The sequence below is a fragment of the Exophiala spinifera genome (genome assembly GCF_000836115.1).
Source record: "Exophiala spinifera strain CBS 89968 unplaced genomic scaffold supercont1.6, whole genome shotgun sequence".
Lineage (NCBI taxonomy): Eukaryota > Fungi > Ascomycota > Eurotiomycetes > Chaetothyriales > Herpotrichiellaceae > Exophiala > Exophiala spinifera.
Window position 1 is genome coordinate 514274 of NW_015622518.1, and position 17690 is coordinate 531963.

Genomic DNA, 17690 nt, shown 5'->3' on the forward strand with positions numbered 1-17690 from the left:
TTGTACCTGTTATTGGCTAGCAATTACCGGAACTCATCTAACCTGCTTCAATGTAAGTCATCGTCCAACGAGCTTTCCGGGCCGACGCTAATCATTCCAGCCTCTTCAACCACCTGGATTGCAAGACAGATCTGACATCCCGCTGCCGATGAATGGTGGGCTGCGGTCGAGTGAAGGCCTTCTCTACAAATGCCCGAGCAATTCTTCCTTCTGATTGGGTTTTATTGAGAACAGTGCTTGGACGTATTACTCCTTCGGGGGAGAGGTAAGAGTCTTGTTCGAGCGGAAAGACTCGCGTAAAGGGACGGAGAGGATGCTTTGACGAATGCGGCCAACTTTACCTGTGATGTACCTGTGACATCTCGAGTTGAGGATTATCAGAACGGGCAAGGGCAAGGCACGGACAGCAATGTAGACAGCAGGATGAAGTGTTGACCAAACCCCTGATGCAGAGGAGTGCAAGGCTCTCGTATAGCCCATACTCGTATGCGCGAGTCGGAAATGCGATCAAGAGTTTTGATGTAGCTGTTCGTCGACGGTGACAACGGGGTACGACTCTAGTCGATAGAAGGACTCGATAACAGCGTGTGCAGTAGGTATGTATTTGCTCTTCGGGTCAATCCTTACACTGCTACAGTAGGTGTATCTCTCGGGGACGAGGCAGGGGAGGCCCAAGTAACACGCCTAGTGAGCCCGACCCAAGGACCAGGAAGCGTCTTGCCGTGCCACGTCGTTAGATTAGGCCTCACTAGGCACTTTTCTGGCGCAGGCGAGAGGGCGCATGGGACTCCTCGACAACGCCTCATGTGTTGTAATTTGTTGCAACGTGTTACTGACAGCTCCGGCTCAATCCACCTCGACCCTCGTAGGTCCGTCCTTGAATCCCTTCGAGTTCCAGAGCACAGTACTTTCTCTTGGTTACTACAATCCCGCCACAGCGTTCGGAATGCTCAACTTATACAGCCATGAAGTATCGAGGTATGTGCCGGAGCGAGAAGACGACGGCGACAACATGTCCCTTGGCCGGGCTGGAAGAGGGTTTGTTAGAATCCTCCTTCGTATCGTGTATGTTCCCCCAGTGTTACTGTTGGCTCTTCTCTTCGTGCTCTATGTGGCCTGCTGAAGTTGTCAACCCTTCGGCGGGATCAGCGAACACCCCGGCACCCACTGTTTAGCCTCTGTGGCGCTCGCCAGCTAAGAGACCTAACTGACCTTCCAATTCTCTTCCAGGGCCCCTGGTCGCAATTGTCCTACACGCTAGTCTCGAAGCTGGCAAGGGACCACGACCGGGGTGGAAATGCGCTTGATGCGCTGGCACGTTGCGGGCCTGCAGCTCTTCTCAGATCTCGCGGCTTCTCAGCCTCTCATCGACGGACCTCAAGCTTACCGACTTTCACCACTCCTCTCTGCATCCGTTCTTTCATTCTTTTTTCTGGTTCTTAGCCCATTCAATCAGCGCGGTGCCCACAGCGTTGTCGTCATGCTGGCTGCTCTCTGCCACAGCTCTCCACGGTCCTTGTCTTCTTGTTGATTAGGTCGGTTCCTCTCGGAAGAATCCTTTGGTCACATTCGCTGCTTCGTCGTACTCAGTCCGGATTTCAACCCGCACCGCCGTGGTGATTCCAGCGGATGCTCGTCCGACAATCTTGAACAGTTTGATCCTGCAGCTACCCCTTCTTTATCGGCTGTTCCTCCTCCCGTCCAGAGACGCCAGACGAGGTGGACGTCTGGCCAGCGACCGCAAGACACCGCTATATCGGACCTCACAGAGTGGTTGCGGCTCTTTCTAGTCAAGAAGACATTCACTTATCGCCTGACGAATACAACATGCGTCAGACGGCGAACAGCGACACCGCTCAGCCTCATTTTCAGACTTCCTGCGACCACAATTCCGACCTCCCCTACCTGTCTCGAAGCCATTGGCTACCGTAATAGGGTGCTGGACGAATAGGTATTTTTGCCCCAATTCCTTGGTCTTCTGCGCCAGTAGCAAGGTACGCCGGGATCCAGAACTCCCCAGGCTAGCATGTCATGGCAAGATATCTGTGGCTTTGTGCTGACAACTGTGCAAGATACCCAACGCTTTCTCTGTCTTTCTCTCCTCACGTCCAAACCGCATTTCGTTCTTTCTAGCAGCTTGTCCTGACCGATCATTACGGAAAATTGTTTCCTTGCTCTTTGTACAAACAGCGCATACTCGACCGTAATATTTAATCTCCCTCAGCTCACGTCGCAGAACATATCACTTGCGACTTGTACCAATACCAGCTACCTTATATCCTCCATTCGTTCAACAATTGCGCCAGAAACAAGCCATTCGCTTTGAGCTACAGACGGTCCTGATTGTCATTGTCGTCAAATACTGTGGATCGAGATTCGGCTTGCGGCCACAAGCGCTTTGCCTTTGCAGCTAGGGAGGGCTTTTTCGAACACTTTGCGATCGCATGACATTCAACGGAAGAGGATCATCATCTTCCAAAAGTACACAAAGCTTCAAAGCCTGATTGTGACATCTGTACAGCCCCATAGTCAGGATCGAGACGGACTCGGTACCAGGCGCTTAACCTGAAGCCGGCGGTAAAAGGTAAATTACACTTTTGTTATTTCACGGTCGTCGACACCCATTCATTTCAGACTTATCTTTACCACATTCTCTCCCCCAAGATCGTGTTGAATACTTCCATCTTCTTCCGAGATTCTGTGTGGCTCCGTCTATTCTCGGTACGACCACAACATGGAAAGCGGCAGCCCCAGCGGCGACCTCGAAGCACTCCCTCGCACCAAACAACGCTGGAAGCGAGGATTCATTGAACTGACGTTTCTGTCACAACAGTGGCGGCAGCAAGAGAACCCTCCCTTGTATGCCTTTTGGATGGCCTCCTCGGAAGTGGATCAAAAGTTCCTCGGATATTTTGCAAAAGTCATAACTACGGAAAATAATTATCTTTCAAGGTAAGGGCTGCTGGACGAATACGTTCTAGACACAGGGTTGTTGTGGCTAACGGGGCTATTCAGTTTCTTGTTTCGCGTTTTGGGTCTATCGGTGATTCTCGCCGAAAAGCTACTTCAAGCGCGTCGGGCCAAGCGGCTTGACCCGGTCCGCGACCCAAAAGCAAGATATCTCATTCATCATATTCTATGGCTGGCCCGAGAGGGATCGGTCATGGTGGAACAATATGTGCTTCCTATGGTGGGCAACTATCTTGAGCTCCGAGTGTTGTGCTATAAGCTCAAAGCGTCCTTCTATCACATTTTCGTCCTCTTCCACAATGAACCTCCGGTTAATGATCGTATCACCCGCTCAAAATCCGGTACCATTTCTCTATTTCCAGATCCATTATCGCCAAAGTTGTCGTCGAAAACACCCACCACCACAACATCTCCAACAAATGGCCGTCAGCGATCACCAGCCATCAGCCTAGGCGGCCCAGTTGGCGGAACTACGTTCACGCGGACACCACCAGGTCTCCCATTACCTACACGCCCTTATTCTAATGGATTCAACGACGGGAATGCTACGGCAACCTTTCTCCTTCCCTTGCAGGATTACCGGCCTCTGGCATCGCAAGCATTTCGTGAAGCAAATGAATTGGCTGAGCGATTATTGCCGGGATCTCATCCAGTGCGATTATCGGTAAAAGTCGAATATGTGGCATACGTATACGATTGCCTGCACGAGGCGGAAGCGTCACGTCGTATGGCCCGACTGGCCATCAGGCATGTGTACGAAGCACAGGAAGGAATGGACGATGACTCTTTCGAGGATGCTGCCGAGATGGTGGGCATTCTGGGCAAGATGATGAAGCGCGGATTAGGGGGAGGGGGAGGAGGCAGTTCCGGGAGCCAGCAGCAGCAAAGTCAAACTCAACCACAAAGTAGAGGAGCTTCTGGCCCTGGCACGAGTAGTGGAACGAACAGGAGATATGTCGTCGAATCCCCCGCTAAATCTCAACAGCCGACGACATGGGTGTAGAATTAAATTACAATGGAGAGTAATAGTTCTACGGTTTGTTCGCACAATGGTTCTTCAGACGTTCAAACGCATGCAATACGGACCACGTGGCTGTGTTGCTTGTGCTCCCGAGATCCTGTTGAGAAACGGACATGGCTATCGTCTATTCATCGAAAACGACTACCTAATGGTGAGCACCCCGGGTAGGTAGAGGTAGTTGTATGCAACGTTTCTACAGTCACGGGTAGTATACTAGGTAGGTAGTATGGTGGTGCCTACAAACGAGCAACGTACTGTGGCCGAGGTTGAATGATGGACGTACTTACTACTTTGTACGAGTGCAATAGCCATCTTGAGGCATTGTTTGGTAGTAAGTAGTGTCAGTTCGGCCAGTTTCTCATTCTCGTCCCTCATCAAGCAGAGGCCACATGCCGACTCGCCTGGTGGTTGAGAAAATATCGGTATCTGTGGTGCTGAACACACCTCAGGGGCCCCAGAATCAGACTACCTGACCACGAGCTTAGATGTCCATGAGTTTAGTTCACGTCAACCATGGGCCATAGCGGCGCATCCAACCTCACGGGTTTGAAAAGGACGACTGGATCTGCGGCCAAACCCTGGCTCAGTGGTCTCGGGGGTTGAAAGGAGTATGGCTCGTATTGTACTCTATGAGATGAGGGGAGGGCGCCAGCGACTGGAGATCGATACATCATTGATCGAAGCGTTTGACAGGGACTCAGCCTTTTGCTTTCTCATACGGGGTACGTACTCGCATAATTATTTAAGCTTTGACCTATTCTAAGAGTTCTCCAGGAGCATGTTTCAGTGTGTGGCTTTGAAAGGTCCACTCTATTGCGTATGCACGTACAAGGAGTGCATGGAGCACGTCGGGACGGTAACGTGTATGGACAGAGACCAGGAGTTCGAGGATTACTATCCCCCCTGACTGCCTTCACACATCCTGAATATCACTGGGGACCTGCCTGAGAGTAACATAATGTCGATGGCCATCCAAGTCCTTCACATTCATTACATCCAGGATCGATCTCGACGCAGTGCTGTGGCGGGCTCTCCCAGGCAGTTTTGCAAACCGCCTCAGCTCTCCTTTCGCCGTCAGATGTGTCAAAAGCCCAGACTAGGAAAAGAACGACCAGGACACCAGCCATTGTGCTGCTGCTGAAGAGGCTGGTCCTGAGCATCGTGCTCTTTGATCATCGCACACGGCTTCGTTTTCTGTGTTGGAAGGATATCTTCAGTATTCTTACTTCGTGTCGGAAGATCAAAATCGATGCTATATTCACCTGCAATAGAAGAACCCCAAGATCACGATATATATATATATACCCCTGGTATCAGGCCGCATAGCCTGCAACCGCTTCCTGTTTGCAAAGGTCGACCAAAATCAACCCAAGAGCCGTAGACACCATGGTCAAAATGGGGCGTCCGACAGTCAAAACCTCTGCTACACTATACATACTCATACTGAACCTGGTTTTGATATCCAACCTGGCAGCCGCTTTGCCACACGCCGGAAGAGGCCGTTTGCAACTTGGTGATGCCATCGGGACATACTTGCCAACAGCAAAATTATCACCGGCAGACTTGTCCTTCGCACCGCAGCCACAGTACATCACATTGACACCACCCATAAGACGGCTGGAACATCAGCAGGAAGCAGAGGTGGCAGCTTTGCCGTTGATCGGAGAAAAGGCGTGTGGACGGGGTACAGTCAACGGGCGGACGGAAAAGCAGACTCTCATTGAGGACTGGAGGGCATGGAGGCTCCAGTTTGGCCTGCAGACGATGCGGAGGAGCTGCCGGATGGAAAAGAGAGGGTGTGCAAGAATCCGGAAAATGCGTTGAGAGAGCATGAAGGGAGTGAGATCAATCAAGCAAACAGCAGTTCCGACAGCGGGGGCGACCGACAGGACATGGAACGAAAAGCAAGGCGCATATGAACTAGGACTGAGGTACACACGACATGGAGGCGTTTTCCGTTGTTTCATTGTTGCTTGAGCATCGCATAGTCAGAGGGAACATAGAATGGAACATGATGACAAGGAGTTTGGGACAAGGCACTCTGCATTTGACAATGAGGTGAGACTGAGATGAGGGCGGCATGAGAGAGAGGCATTTTGAGGACATTGTACTCGGGGGCTGATGGAGTGATGATATTCCAAAGCCCTCTTCGCGCTCTCGCTTGCTGTGGCAAACGTCACTTTGCGCAGACTGAGCAATTCTCGCAAATAGTCTCTACACCTTTTTAATTCCGACGAGGCATTGTCATTCTTTTCTCAGGCTCTCAATTCTTCAATCCTTCCTCTCTCTTTCTCTCTCTCCCCCCTCTGCATTCATCTATCGAAATCGCGCACCCGCCGGTTGTCTCTCAATCCTCTAGACACCCACATCGCTCAGCAGGCCTAGACCAAGTCTGCAGGTACGCTCATCGCCCCGCCTTCCGCCATACATCCTTGCAGCGCTTCGACTAACTCCGCGACCAGATCTGCGCCTGAGGCTCCTGCGCTTCTTCGATCGCACAATCTTCCCATTAACACGCCCTTCAATCCTCAAGCCTCGACCCTCTACAAACCGCCCGACATGTCTGACGCCGGTCAACAATCGCCTAATGGCAACGCCGACATGCCTCCTGCCGCCGGTGGCACGGAACATCTAAACATCAAAGTAACCGACGGCAACAACGAGGTGTTTTTCAAGATCAAGCGCAGCACGAAACTGGAAAAACTGATGAAGGCATTCTGCGAGAGACAAGGAAAAGACCTGCGGAGTGCTCGGTTCTTGTTCGACGGCACCAAGGTACAAGTCACGGATACTCCAGACACTGTAAGTCACAGCCGCCCCTTCAACCTCGTGGGATTGCTCGAGCGAGGGCACTTTCTCGCGCGCCGACGACGCAAACGTAAACGCTTACTGATCATCATCATTTCTACAGCTGGACATGGCCGACGGCGACAGTATCGAGGTGCACCAGGAACAAATCGGTGGCGCTGCCTAAGGTCGAGGACGTTCTTGCGATATCACAAACTACAATACTCAAAAAGGTTACGGAGGTTGAGAATACGCGCTCGCTCTCCTCGTGAGTAGATTCGGCAATGGGGCAAAGCGAACAATGGTGCGAGAGATTGGCCTGGTGTTTAGAAGAGCTGAGTCATAGGATATCTCCCTGCAGATCTGGGATCGGAGAAGGAGGCGTCAGGGTGATTTAGTTGATACAAACAACATTCGAAACAAACGGCTCTTTCTCCAGCTTCAGAGGCACTCCCCAGCTTGATAGTTCACTGCTTGAATGTGAATTCGGTCCTCTAGTCTTTGCTCAGTAGGTGCCTGCGAATAAAAACTTGTATCAATGTGCGATGAATTTGATTTCAGGCTACGACTACAGAATGTTAGACCTGCTTCACCGCCGTCCACCTCGCAGTTGCGCACAGCGCAGCACAATCTTCAGACGACTAGGGTATGAGAAACACCACAGGGCCGACGATGCTGGTGACACAAAGTCCAGGAAATCTCAAGGCCAGGTACAGTACAGCGGACAGTTGTACCGCGATCAGTCGTTCCACATTGCGGCCTTCAACTTTTCGTCCGCCTCCCTTTCTCGTTCTCTTTCCTCCTTCTCCCTGTTCTTGCGCCGAGCCTCCTGTTCCCTGATCGCTCGGTCGTACTGTCGTTGCTCGTCCGTCTTTTTGGGGACCTTCATGCCCAGGCCAGCCGCGATCATCCGACTGGCCGCCGCGGTGGTCTTCTCGGGCCTGCGCTGCTGCTCCCTTTCTCGGTCTGAGCCGGTCGGGGTCGAGGGCGAGGCCGGGCTGTACGGCCTCGGACGACCCCCACCCAGCACCTGGGCAGGTTGCCAGTTCATGTATTGGCCGCTGGCCCCGGGCGGCGGGGAGATGGGCGTCGGCGGCGGCGGTTTCAAGGCTGGATCTCTTGCCGCTGGGGATTTCAGCGCGGGCTCTGCGCCGTCGACCGGCGTTGCAACACCGTCGTCTGGCGAGCTGAGATCGTCGCCGCCGTCGTCGTCCTCCTCCTCCCACGAGTCCACGACTTCCTCTTTCTGGACTTTTTTCTTCGTCAGCTTCGACGTCGGAGGTAGGTCAATGTGAAGATTGGCTAGTTTGGACTCCATTCCCGCAGCGAGGCCAGTTCACAGGGCTGGTTACCGGGAACAGACTTGTCGTCGAGGTGGGGGGCCTTTCGAAGTCAACGAAACTGTGCTTCTCTAGGACAGACCAGCAGGGACAACGGGGTTGTGCTATGCACATCAAGGATGAAAAAAGGGCCGGGGGGGATTTCGTTTTGTCACTGGAGCTGGAGCTGAAGCACTGGGGATCAGCCCAGGATCGATGTCATGGGGTTTGAACACAAGCGTTGTATCGATCACCAAATCGAGTCCGGATGTCTCGAAGAGGTGGTACCACCGGCCCCGGTTGCCCACTCAGCACGCGACAATCAGGGACGAGTTCATCACCGTCACCATCGACGCCGGGAACGCAGGGCAAAATTAAGCGGAGATTCAGATGGGGGAATGGAAGACTTGACGAGCTAGCCAAAGAGATTCTGGGGCACGGTGCCGTCACTGTGAAAGCCATCGTGCTCGTACGACGGCGGAGCATTCTTCCCTACCATTAGGAAGTACAGTACTCGTGTTGCTTTAGGCACTGTTGGCAGTGCTGTAGGCCGCTTGGCTCCTTCATTGGGCGGTCTTGTTAGGCAGCTCCGGGCTTCACGCGTAAGCTCGCGGGGCTCCCAGGGCCCGAGGGTTACAGGGCGTTGACGGGCGAGACAGGCTGCTTGTGGCGCCTGAGACTCGCGCAGACATGGTGAAACCCACCAGACTGAACCCCCCGCAATTGGAGACACACGCGCCAGCGAGTGTGAAAGTGTGACATTTCATTCATACCGAGGCTTGATTCCCTCGTCCTGGCTTACGCAACAATGGGGGATAAATGAGCAACGTCCTTCTCCTTGACCGGCGAGCCTGAAATCGGGCCTGCCCTCCGTGTCCTCCGTGTCCTCCCTATCCATCTCCACAACGCCCGAGGAGCACTGCGTGGTGCGCCTCCGATCTCGCAGTCGGCGACGACATTCTCGAAAGGACAGTAGCGTCTCGGAAATTGACTCGAGGCTCTTCGAGATGAGCCTCTCCTCATCCTCGTCTCCTCGCCGACCTCGGGACAGCACATGGTGGTTTTCGACCTTTTCTAGGGGAAGATGCCTCCAACTCACGCTTATATACACATATATATTCATTCCCCCTCCTTCTCGACGCCCCTTGTTTGATGTGTGCTTTCCGTCTCGGAATCTGAATCTCCTCTCCACACTGTGTCTGCATCTTGTTCGTCAGAATAGTCTTCTTTGCGTTTGTCGCATACACCTAATTCGCATGTTTACTACACTAGAGCAATGACAAGGTTCATACTGCCCAGGGCCTTTCGATCGCGGATAGCGCCCTACCAGGCACTGTCCAAGTACGGCACCAGCGGGAATGTAGCACCTTTCTCGAGTTCGGCTCGGCATCTGTCGTACGAGGATACGATCGAGAACCTCAAGATTGGCAAGCACACGCGTGTGCTCTACCAGGGTTTTACCGGGCGCCAGGCGACGATGAACGCCCAGGAGTCGATAGACTATGGCACAAACGTCGTAGGCGGCGTAAAGCCCGGTTTCGAGGGCGAGCACCTGGGTCTACCCGTCTTGCCGAGTGTCAGAGCAGCCGTGGAGAAGCTCAAGCCTGACGCCAGTGCTATCTACGTGCCGGGAAATGGTACCGTGGCGGCCATGGAAGAGGCCATTGAGAACGAGATCCCGCTCATTGTCGCTGTTGCCGAGCACATTCCCATTCACGACATCATGAGGATACACCAGATGCTCCGGACTCAATCCAAGACACGGTTGGTGGGCGCCAACTGCCCGGGGATCATCAACACCCATGGACGATGCCGTCTGGGTTTTCAGCCCTTGCCGTTCTTCAAGGAAGGCAACATCGGCATCGTGGCCAAATCAGGCACCCTCAGCTACGAGGCAGTCGCCTCCACGACTCGTGCTGGTCTTGGACAGACGTACGGAATCAGCATGGGCGGCGACGTGCTCGCTGGGACGAATTTTGTCGAAGCGTTCAAGATCTTGGCCGAGGACGAGAAGACCGAAGGTATCATCATGATCGGTGAAGTCGGCGGAAGTGCAGAACTGCGAGCGGCTGAATGGATCAAAGAGTATAACAGAAAGACTGCCAACCCGAAGCCGTTCATGTCTGTTATTGGTGGCGTTCAAGCCCCCGCAGGTCGCATAATGGGTCATGCCGGTGCATGGGCTGCTCCCGGGGAGGCCAGTGCCGCCCAGAAGATCAAGATTTTGCAGGATGTAGGAGTTACTGTTGTCGACCACCCGGAGAAACTAGGAGAGGGCATGAAGCGACTATTAGCAGAGCGTGCAAGGACATCAACGGCCTCAGGCATAGGCTCATCACAACAGCGGAGAGGCTATCACACGATCCGCCGTCGACCTGCAACGCAAGCATTGAAGAAACCCGTCGGCGAACAGCGGCGCACTCTGTACATCAAGAAAGGACAAGCATTTGACATGCTCAGGGAGAGAGGCATCAAGGTCGTGGACACTCCTGCAGCAAATGGCGAGAAGTTCCTTGCCATCTCCATAGATCGCGAAGCACGACAGCCTTGCATAATTGCATCGCCTACGACAGACCCCCATCGAGCATTTGAGCAATCCAAGAGATTCCCGTTTGGCTACGGCACCGGTGAGGCGACGTCCGAGGCGACGCTCGAGGACATCGCGTCGCACTTGGCCATCCCAAGCAACGGAAAGGAAGGACTGGCCAAGCTGATCCGCGAGTTGGTCGATCTGTACATGTCTAAAGAAGCCTTCGTACTACAGACCAAGTTTGCCGTGGGCAATCAAGGAGAGCTACAGGTGCAAGGTGCCAAGTTTGGCTTTGACGACGCCGCATTCCGTAGCTCCAAGCGACAAGCAGACGTCCACGCCCTGCGAGACACTGATAGCGAGGTGAAGGAAGAAGTTGAGGCGGAGAAAGATGGGATGATCTACGTCAAACTCGAAGGGGAGGGTTCGATCGGGACCATTGTCAATGGCGCTGGACTCGCCATGAATACCGTTGATGCGCTGGTGGCGCGAGGTGGATCTCCTGCGAATTTTATGGACACGGGAGGTAAAGCAACGTCTGAAACCATCAAGGCCGGGTTCAGAATCGTGTCGTCTGATCCAAGGGTCAAAGTCATCTTTGTCAACATCTTTGGTGGATTGACTCTTGGAGACATGATAGCAAATGGTATTCTAATGGCGTTCAAGGATCTGGACCTCAAGGTCCCGGTAGTTGTGCGCATCCGGGGAACAAGGGAGGCTGAAGGACAGAAACTCATCCAGGAAAGCGGGCTAAAGCTGGATGCTTTTGGTAAGTTGGAATATATCAGGTGTAGTTGTAACCCCCCTGCTGACCATGATGACAGATTCTTTCGAGGAGGCTGCAGCACGAGTGATTTCGATAGCCAAAGGAACCGCGACTATGGAATAGACAGAGACCAAGTCATTTTACGGCGCCTTGTCACTGGAATATTTGAAATATTTTGGAAGAAGCGATAATGGGAAAGATATAGGTGGTCAGGTGGACCAGATCGGGGGGCCTTGCGCCTGGATACAGACCGTGCTGTGCTTAAGACTGATTCTGTGCCTTTGGATAGACACGAAAGATGTCAGATGAGTCTGGGGACCAGCAAGCTGCCACATGGATCGAGCGCATATACGGGAAGACGGAGACATTCGGGGGCTTGTTGTCCAGCGTGACACAGTACAATGGTCGGAGCTGCTTCGGGGCAGTGGCAGGTACAAGGAGCGCATCAAGAATTGCTCCTTTCGGTCAGCATCAGATAAGAGCACAGGGAGCTTGACAGAATACGAGTTGGTGAGGGTGTATGGCGCATGTCCTTCCAGACGTCGAGTAAGCATAGACGTCGTCGCCGGGTCGGCATGTCGAGGTCGAGCCCCCAAAGACTGGACTGGGCTGGGCGGGTCCCCCCCCCCCCGCAGGCCAACTATCGTAGGCCCGTATTTTTAAGGCCCCCACAAGGCACTCGGGCTCCGTATCTTGATGCGGCTTACTACTTATTACTGTACCTGGTTAGCATTGTAGCGCATCCCCCTCGTCTGACCCCTTGACTTCTTATAATCACCACTCGTACCCTCGTATCTCTCGTTCATCTACTTCGTCCTATTGCGGCTCCTATCGTCCTGATATCTGCCTACCCACATGCATATATACATACAGATATAAATCTCTTAAAGAAACGACACCATCCCATAACCAGTCTTCAAGACGCTTTGAGAACAAAGCTCACCCAAATCACAACGAAGCGGCCATGGCTTCCAATCTCACCACGCAGGCTTACGCGAAAGTCTCGGCGGCTTCACTGCAGCAGATTTCATCCCTGTCATGGCTGTGGTCCCGGTACCTTGTGCCTGCGCTCGTGGCGTACCCTTTTCTGTGCTCGTTCCTCCGTTTCCGGCGGATCAGGGCGCTCCAGGCCAAGTACAAGTACGGAACGCGCGAACATCCGTCCTTTGAAGGGATGACGGTGCAGGAGGCGCACGACATCGTCGATGTCCTCAGCGACCTGGAGTTCCCGGCGCTGTACGAAAAGGGGATGCAGTTCGCGCTGTTCCGGACGTACGGCATCCCGACCATCAGCAAACTCCTCGCCAAGACGACGCAGCTGTCGACGGGCCAGAACGTCGGCAAGCGGTACGCCGACACGGGGGTGCTCCTGACCGACATGTACGGCGCCGACCCGGACAGCGAGCGGTGCCGCGAGGCCTACGCCCGGCTCAACTACCTGCACGGCCACTACATCAGGCAAGGCAAGATCAGCAACGACGACATGCTGTACACGCTGTCGCTGTTCCTGAACCAGCCGGTCGAGTGGGTGGGCCGGTACGAGTGGCGGCGGTTCACCGACCTCGAGGTGTGCGCCATGGGCGTGCTCCACAAGGCCATGGGCGACGGCATGGCCATCTCGTTCGAGCCGCTGCCGTCGTGCTCGACGGGTTGGAAGGACGGCCTGCACTTCTACCGCGAGCTGGACGGGTGGGCTAAGGCGTACGAGGAGAGGCACATGGTGCCTCACAGGGACAACTACGACGTGGCGGTGCAGACGAGGAACCTCCTGATCAACGCCTTCCCGCCCTTCATGAAGGCCACGCTGACCAAGATGGTCAGTGCACCTCTGGACGACAGACTGAGGGAGGCCATCATGTTCGACGAGGCCCCGCCCGGCTACGCGAGGTTTCTGAACGGCTTCATGGCCGCGAGGCGCTTCTTCCTGCGATACCTGGCCCTCCCGAGACCAAAGTTCCTGACCAACCCCTTCGCGACCAAGACGCCCGACGCGAAGGGCCGCCGCTACATTCTGAGGTGGGACACCACGCCGACGTACGTCAAGCCGACCCTGTGGAATCGATGGGGCCCAGGTGCCCTGGTGAATATGCTCGTCGGCGTCCCGAGACCGGGAGACAAGGGCATGTACCCTGAAGGCTTTGAGGTGAGGACCGTCGGCCCCCTGGCGTTTGCAAACGGAAAGGGCGAGAAGGAAATGGAGATGACGAGGGAGAGATTGAAGCGCGAGAGGACAGGAGGGTGTCCGTTTTCAATGAAATGAAATTTTCTTCTTTTTTTTGTTGTTTGTTTTTGGGGCCTGCACTGGTACAGTTACGAGAGATGGAGAGTGTGAGAGGGAGTGTGAGAGAGAGAACAAACTCGACTCCGCCCTGTGGCATATGCACACACAGTACCACTTTTTTTCTCTTGTCATTGTGGCTCGTCTCGTCTGTTGATGGATCTGAGGGATGGATTCTGTGGAAATATGGTACAATCTAGGCAGTGTTATCACTCGATCTCTCTCATCAGTCCAGACTCCAGAGTTTCTTGTCGCTTGTGTACGGTTAAGCGGGCTTCTCCATTCCGACCCTCGCGCCGACAACAACCGAGAATAACCAGACAATGTTGTCACTGGCCCTTTTAACACCCTTTAAATACCCCATACCTGCGGCTTTATCACATGCAGCCTGCGCAACCAATTGCTCGTACATACAGTATTACTGGGCGTCGTGGTCGTCGTGGTGGTCCTCGAGTTCATTCCTTGCACAAGGCAGAAGCGAAGCGCAGGGTGTTTTAGTTCTTTTTCGAATCGCTCTCTGGTCGATCAACCATGGCCGTCCCCGGATCTTGTCGTCGCAACCTCTGGCGACTTTCACAGCGTGGCGGTACAGGGACAGGTGCTGCTTCTTCTTCGACGACACGATTCACCCACCGCGGATTCCACTCCTCCCCCGTCACCATGTCCACGCTCGCCGCGTTCAAACTGCCCACCATCTCCAACGAACCGAACAAACACTACGCCAAAGGCTCGCCGGAGCGAGCAGGGCTGGTGTCCGCCCTGGAAACGTTCAAGTCCAAGATGCCGCTCGAAGTGCCGCTCGTGGTCTCCGGCGAAGCGATCAAGACGTCGTCGGTACTCGCCCAGCACAGCCCGTCTTCACACGCGACGTCGGTCGCCAGCTACTCGAACGCGTCGGCGGCGGAGGTGCAAAAGGCCATCGACGGAGCACTGGCCGCGAAGCCGGCGTGGGAATCGCTCCCGTTCGCCGACCGAGCGGCCATCTTCCTCAAGGCGGCGGACCTGATCAGCACAAAGTACAGGTACGAGATCATGGCGGCGACGATGCTGGGACAGGGCAAGAACGCATGGCAGGCCGAGATCGACGCGGCGGCCGAGCTGGCTGACTTTCTGCGGTTCAACGTGCGGTACGCCGAGGAGCTGTACGCACAGCAGCCCCCCTACAACTCTCCAGGCGTGTGGAACAGGGTCGAGTACCGCCCCCTCGAAGGGTTCGTGTACGCCATCTCCCCCTTCAACTTCACGGCCATCGGCGGCAACCTGGCGGGAGCCCCCGCGTTGATGGGCAACGTGGTGGTGTGGAAGCCGAGCCCGTCGGCGATCGCGTCCAACTACCTCATCCACCAGATCCTGACCGAGGCCGGACTGCCCGCGGGGGTCGTCCAGTTCGTGCCCGGCGACGCCGAGGAGGTGACGAAGGTGGTACTGGCGCACAAGGAGTTTGCCGCCCTGCACTACACGGGGTCGACAGCCGTGTTCCGCAAGCTCTACGGCCAGATCGGCGAGGGCATCGCCGCAGGTCGGTACAAGGGATACCCCCGGATCGTCGGGGAGACGGGCGGCAAGAACTTCCACCTCGTGCACCCAACCGCCGACGTCGACAACGCCGTGGCCCAGACCGTGCGCGGCGCCTTCGAGTACCAGGGCCAGAAGTGCAGCGCGTGCTCGAGGCTGTACGTGCCGGCGTCGCTGTGGGAGGCCGGGTTCAAGGCCAAGCTGGTCACGGCGACCGAGTCGCTCAAGGTCGGCGCGCCAGACGAGAACTTTGGCCACTTCATCGGCCCCGTCATCCACGACGCGAGCTTCAAGAAGCTGTCGGCCGTGATCGACGACGCCGCGAAACCCGACTCGGGCCTCGAGCTGATCGCCGGCGGCCACTACGACAACTCGCGCGGATACTTTGTGCAGCCGACCATCTACGTCGCCAAGGACCCCTCCCACAAGAACTTCACCACCGAGTTCTTCGGCCCGATCCTGACGTGCCACGTCTACGACGACTCCAAGCCCGCTGCATTCGAGGACGTCTGCAAGCTGATCGACAGCACGTCGGAATATGGTCTCACCGGTGCCGTGTTTGCTCAGGACCGCGCCGCGGTACGGTACGCCGAGGACGCTCTACGGAACGCGGCGGGGAATTACTATATCAACTGCAAGTGTACAGGTGAGTTTTTGAGTCGCGGTTCCCAAGTTCGGGTTCGAGTTCGAGCTCAAGATTGTTTTTCCCCTTCTTTCCCCTTTCTTTCAGACGCGCCCCGAGAATTTGTTGCGTGTACCTTGTTGATAATAACTCCAACGTCACTTCCAAAACAGGTGCCGTAGTAGGTCAACAACCCTTTGGAGGAGCCAGAGCATCAGGAACAAACGACAAAGCCGGCTCTGCAGCGATCCTGTCCCGGTTCGTCAGTATGAGATCGATCAAGGAGGAGACGCTACCTATTTCCCAAGTCGAGTACCCATCCAACGACGTCTAGATTGATCCTAGACCGGCCCAGTGGAACTCTACCGAACTTCTCCTTCCGTCCGTCCAACGACGACGACGTCTAGTTATTACTACCACCACTACATGAACATACCAGGTCCGTCATGAAGACGAGTTGATAATGACGACAATGATGATGGTAACGGCGATGACGGGTGATTGCGACGGTGTGTCTGGGTTTCATAATCTCTTTGAACTTGGTCATCACGCTCTCCAGAGGGGATCAACTGATCCGACATAACGATTGAACTTTGAGCGGTGCGAGCGCAGGTGAGGTTACCTTCCCACGAAGGGGATCATTTGAGAAACAAAGAATCCAGTCAGGGGCGAGCTAGCTGTTGCGAAATGATATTGAAAAAGGGGGTGCGTGGGTGTGTAATGAATCAAAAAAAGCATTGCGTTGGTTGGGTGGACTGCGCGGTTGATTTCTTTTGTTTTTGTTTTTTTCTTTTTTTTTCAAAAGAGCATCACTCACTCACGACGACAGCAGTAGCAACAACGAAAAGGCGTTCTTTTCTTCATTTTATTGGATTGATCAAGTGACCTAGGCTCTCCTCCGCACCATGTTAACATGAGTATCATCTACCAATATGAAAAATAAATAAATTACCTACCTTGACTGTCTTCCGTAGTCACACTTCCCTTCCCCCCCCCCCAACAACAACGAAAACGTAAGCAGGTATCTTGGAAGGACGGTCGGTCGAGAAAGAAGAAGACCTCTTGTGCAAGCAAGGACGGCGGCGGCTCAGACAGGCAGGCATGCAGGCATCGACGGTCCAATCAATTCATGACGACGTGCGGATTGGGTTGGGGGGCCCGAAGGGGGGGAGGGGGGGGGAAGAGGATGGATGGATGGATACCCAGGTCAGACAGGTATGTATGTATGTACTGTGTACAGACTGTTTGGGTGTCAAGGAAACCCCAGACAGACGGAACCCCCCGTCGGGGACCGGGACGGGACGGCAGGACCGCCGCGGAGAGAAAGGGAAGACAGTTGTGAGAGACTCCGGGACCAAAGAAAAAAAAAAAAGGCAAAAAAACAGGGGGCACGGGAGACGAAAGTGGTCAGGTACCTGGGTACGTATAGACAGCGCGGTATGGACCCTTGTAGACCACACAGAGATATATAGATAGACACGGTCGGTCAGACAACCTTGTCCACCGGCGGACAGAAAAACACAATATTCCCTGCCCCGGGAAAAAAAAGAAAGCTTCGCTCGCTGTCAATCAAGTACCTAGCCAAGTACTCCTACAACGGCAGGGAAGAAAACCCGAAAACTCGAGAGAGTCAATTCACACAAGAAGAAAGCTTGTTGAGCGGCAGAATAAAAACTCAAACTCATGCATGGTGACCATGTGCAACAAAGACTGATACCATTGCTCTGAATCCAACGAGCTCAATCTTCAAACTTGCTTCCGTCCATTTTCAGCATATGCCAGGTTTCCCTCCGTTTGCGCATCAGCAGCTTTTCTTTCTCCGCCGTTGAGCATCTTTTCCTTCAAGCTTCAGTTCCGAGTCAAACAGAAACAAAAAATGCCA

The 17690-nt window shown here is 54.4% G+C and overlaps 7 protein-coding genes across 7 annotated transcripts; 6 read left to right on the forward strand and 1 right to left on the reverse strand.

Moving 5' to 3' along the window:
* Positions 1–2734: 2734 nt before the first annotated feature.
* Positions 2735–3973, forward strand: PV08_08103 (uncharacterized protein; the record flags this gene model as incomplete). Its single annotated transcript, XM_016382429.1, has 2 exons — positions 2735–2952; positions 3016–3973. The coding sequence occupies 2 exons, from the start codon at positions 2735–2737 to the stop codon at positions 3971–3973; spliced, it is 1176 nt and encodes a 391-aa protein (XP_016233132.1).
* A 1404-nt stretch (positions 3974–5377) lies between these two features.
* PV08_08104 (uncharacterized protein) lies at positions 5378–5815 on the forward strand (the record flags this gene model as incomplete). Its single annotated transcript, XM_016382430.1, has 1 exon — positions 5378–5815. The coding sequence occupies one exon, from the start codon at positions 5378–5380 to the stop codon at positions 5813–5815; it is 438 nt and encodes a 145-aa protein (XP_016233133.1).
* Positions 5816–6550: 735 nt separating this feature from the next.
* Positions 6551–6965, forward strand: PV08_08105 (uncharacterized protein; the record flags this gene model as incomplete). Its single annotated transcript, XM_016382431.1, has 2 exons — positions 6551–6793; positions 6903–6965. 2 exons carry the CDS (start codon positions 6551–6553, stop codon positions 6963–6965), a joined length of 306 nt encoding a protein of 101 aa, XP_016233134.1.
* A 552-nt stretch (positions 6966–7517) lies between these two features.
* PV08_08106 (uncharacterized protein) lies at positions 7518–8096 on the reverse strand (the record flags this gene model as incomplete). Its single annotated transcript, XM_016382432.1, has 1 exon — positions 7518–8096. The coding sequence occupies one exon, from the start codon at positions 8094–8096 to the stop codon at positions 7518–7520; it is 579 nt and encodes a 192-aa protein (XP_016233135.1).
* A 1277-nt stretch (positions 8097–9373) lies between these two features.
* PV08_08107 (uncharacterized protein) lies at positions 9374–11516 on the forward strand (the record flags this gene model as incomplete). The annotated part of the gene is made up of 2 exons (XM_016382433.1): positions 9374–11396; positions 11452–11516. 2 exons carry the CDS (start codon positions 9374–9376, stop codon positions 11514–11516), a joined length of 2088 nt encoding a protein of 695 aa, XP_016233136.1.
* Positions 11517–12357: 841 nt separating this feature from the next.
* Positions 12358–13653, forward strand: PV08_08108 (uncharacterized protein; the record flags this gene model as incomplete). The annotated part of the gene is made up of 1 exon (XM_016382434.1): positions 12358–13653. The coding sequence occupies one exon, from the start codon at positions 12358–12360 to the stop codon at positions 13651–13653; it is 1296 nt and encodes a 431-aa protein (XP_016233137.1).
* Positions 13654–14331: 678 nt separating this feature from the next.
* PV08_08109 (1-pyrroline-5-carboxylate dehydrogenase) lies at positions 14332–16142 on the forward strand (the record flags this gene model as incomplete). The annotated part of the gene is made up of 2 exons (XM_016382435.1): positions 14332–15832; positions 15982–16142. The coding sequence occupies 2 exons, from the start codon at positions 14332–14334 to the stop codon at positions 16140–16142; spliced, it is 1662 nt and encodes a 553-aa protein (XP_016233138.1).
* Between the last annotated feature and the right edge of the window lie 1548 nt (positions 16143–17690).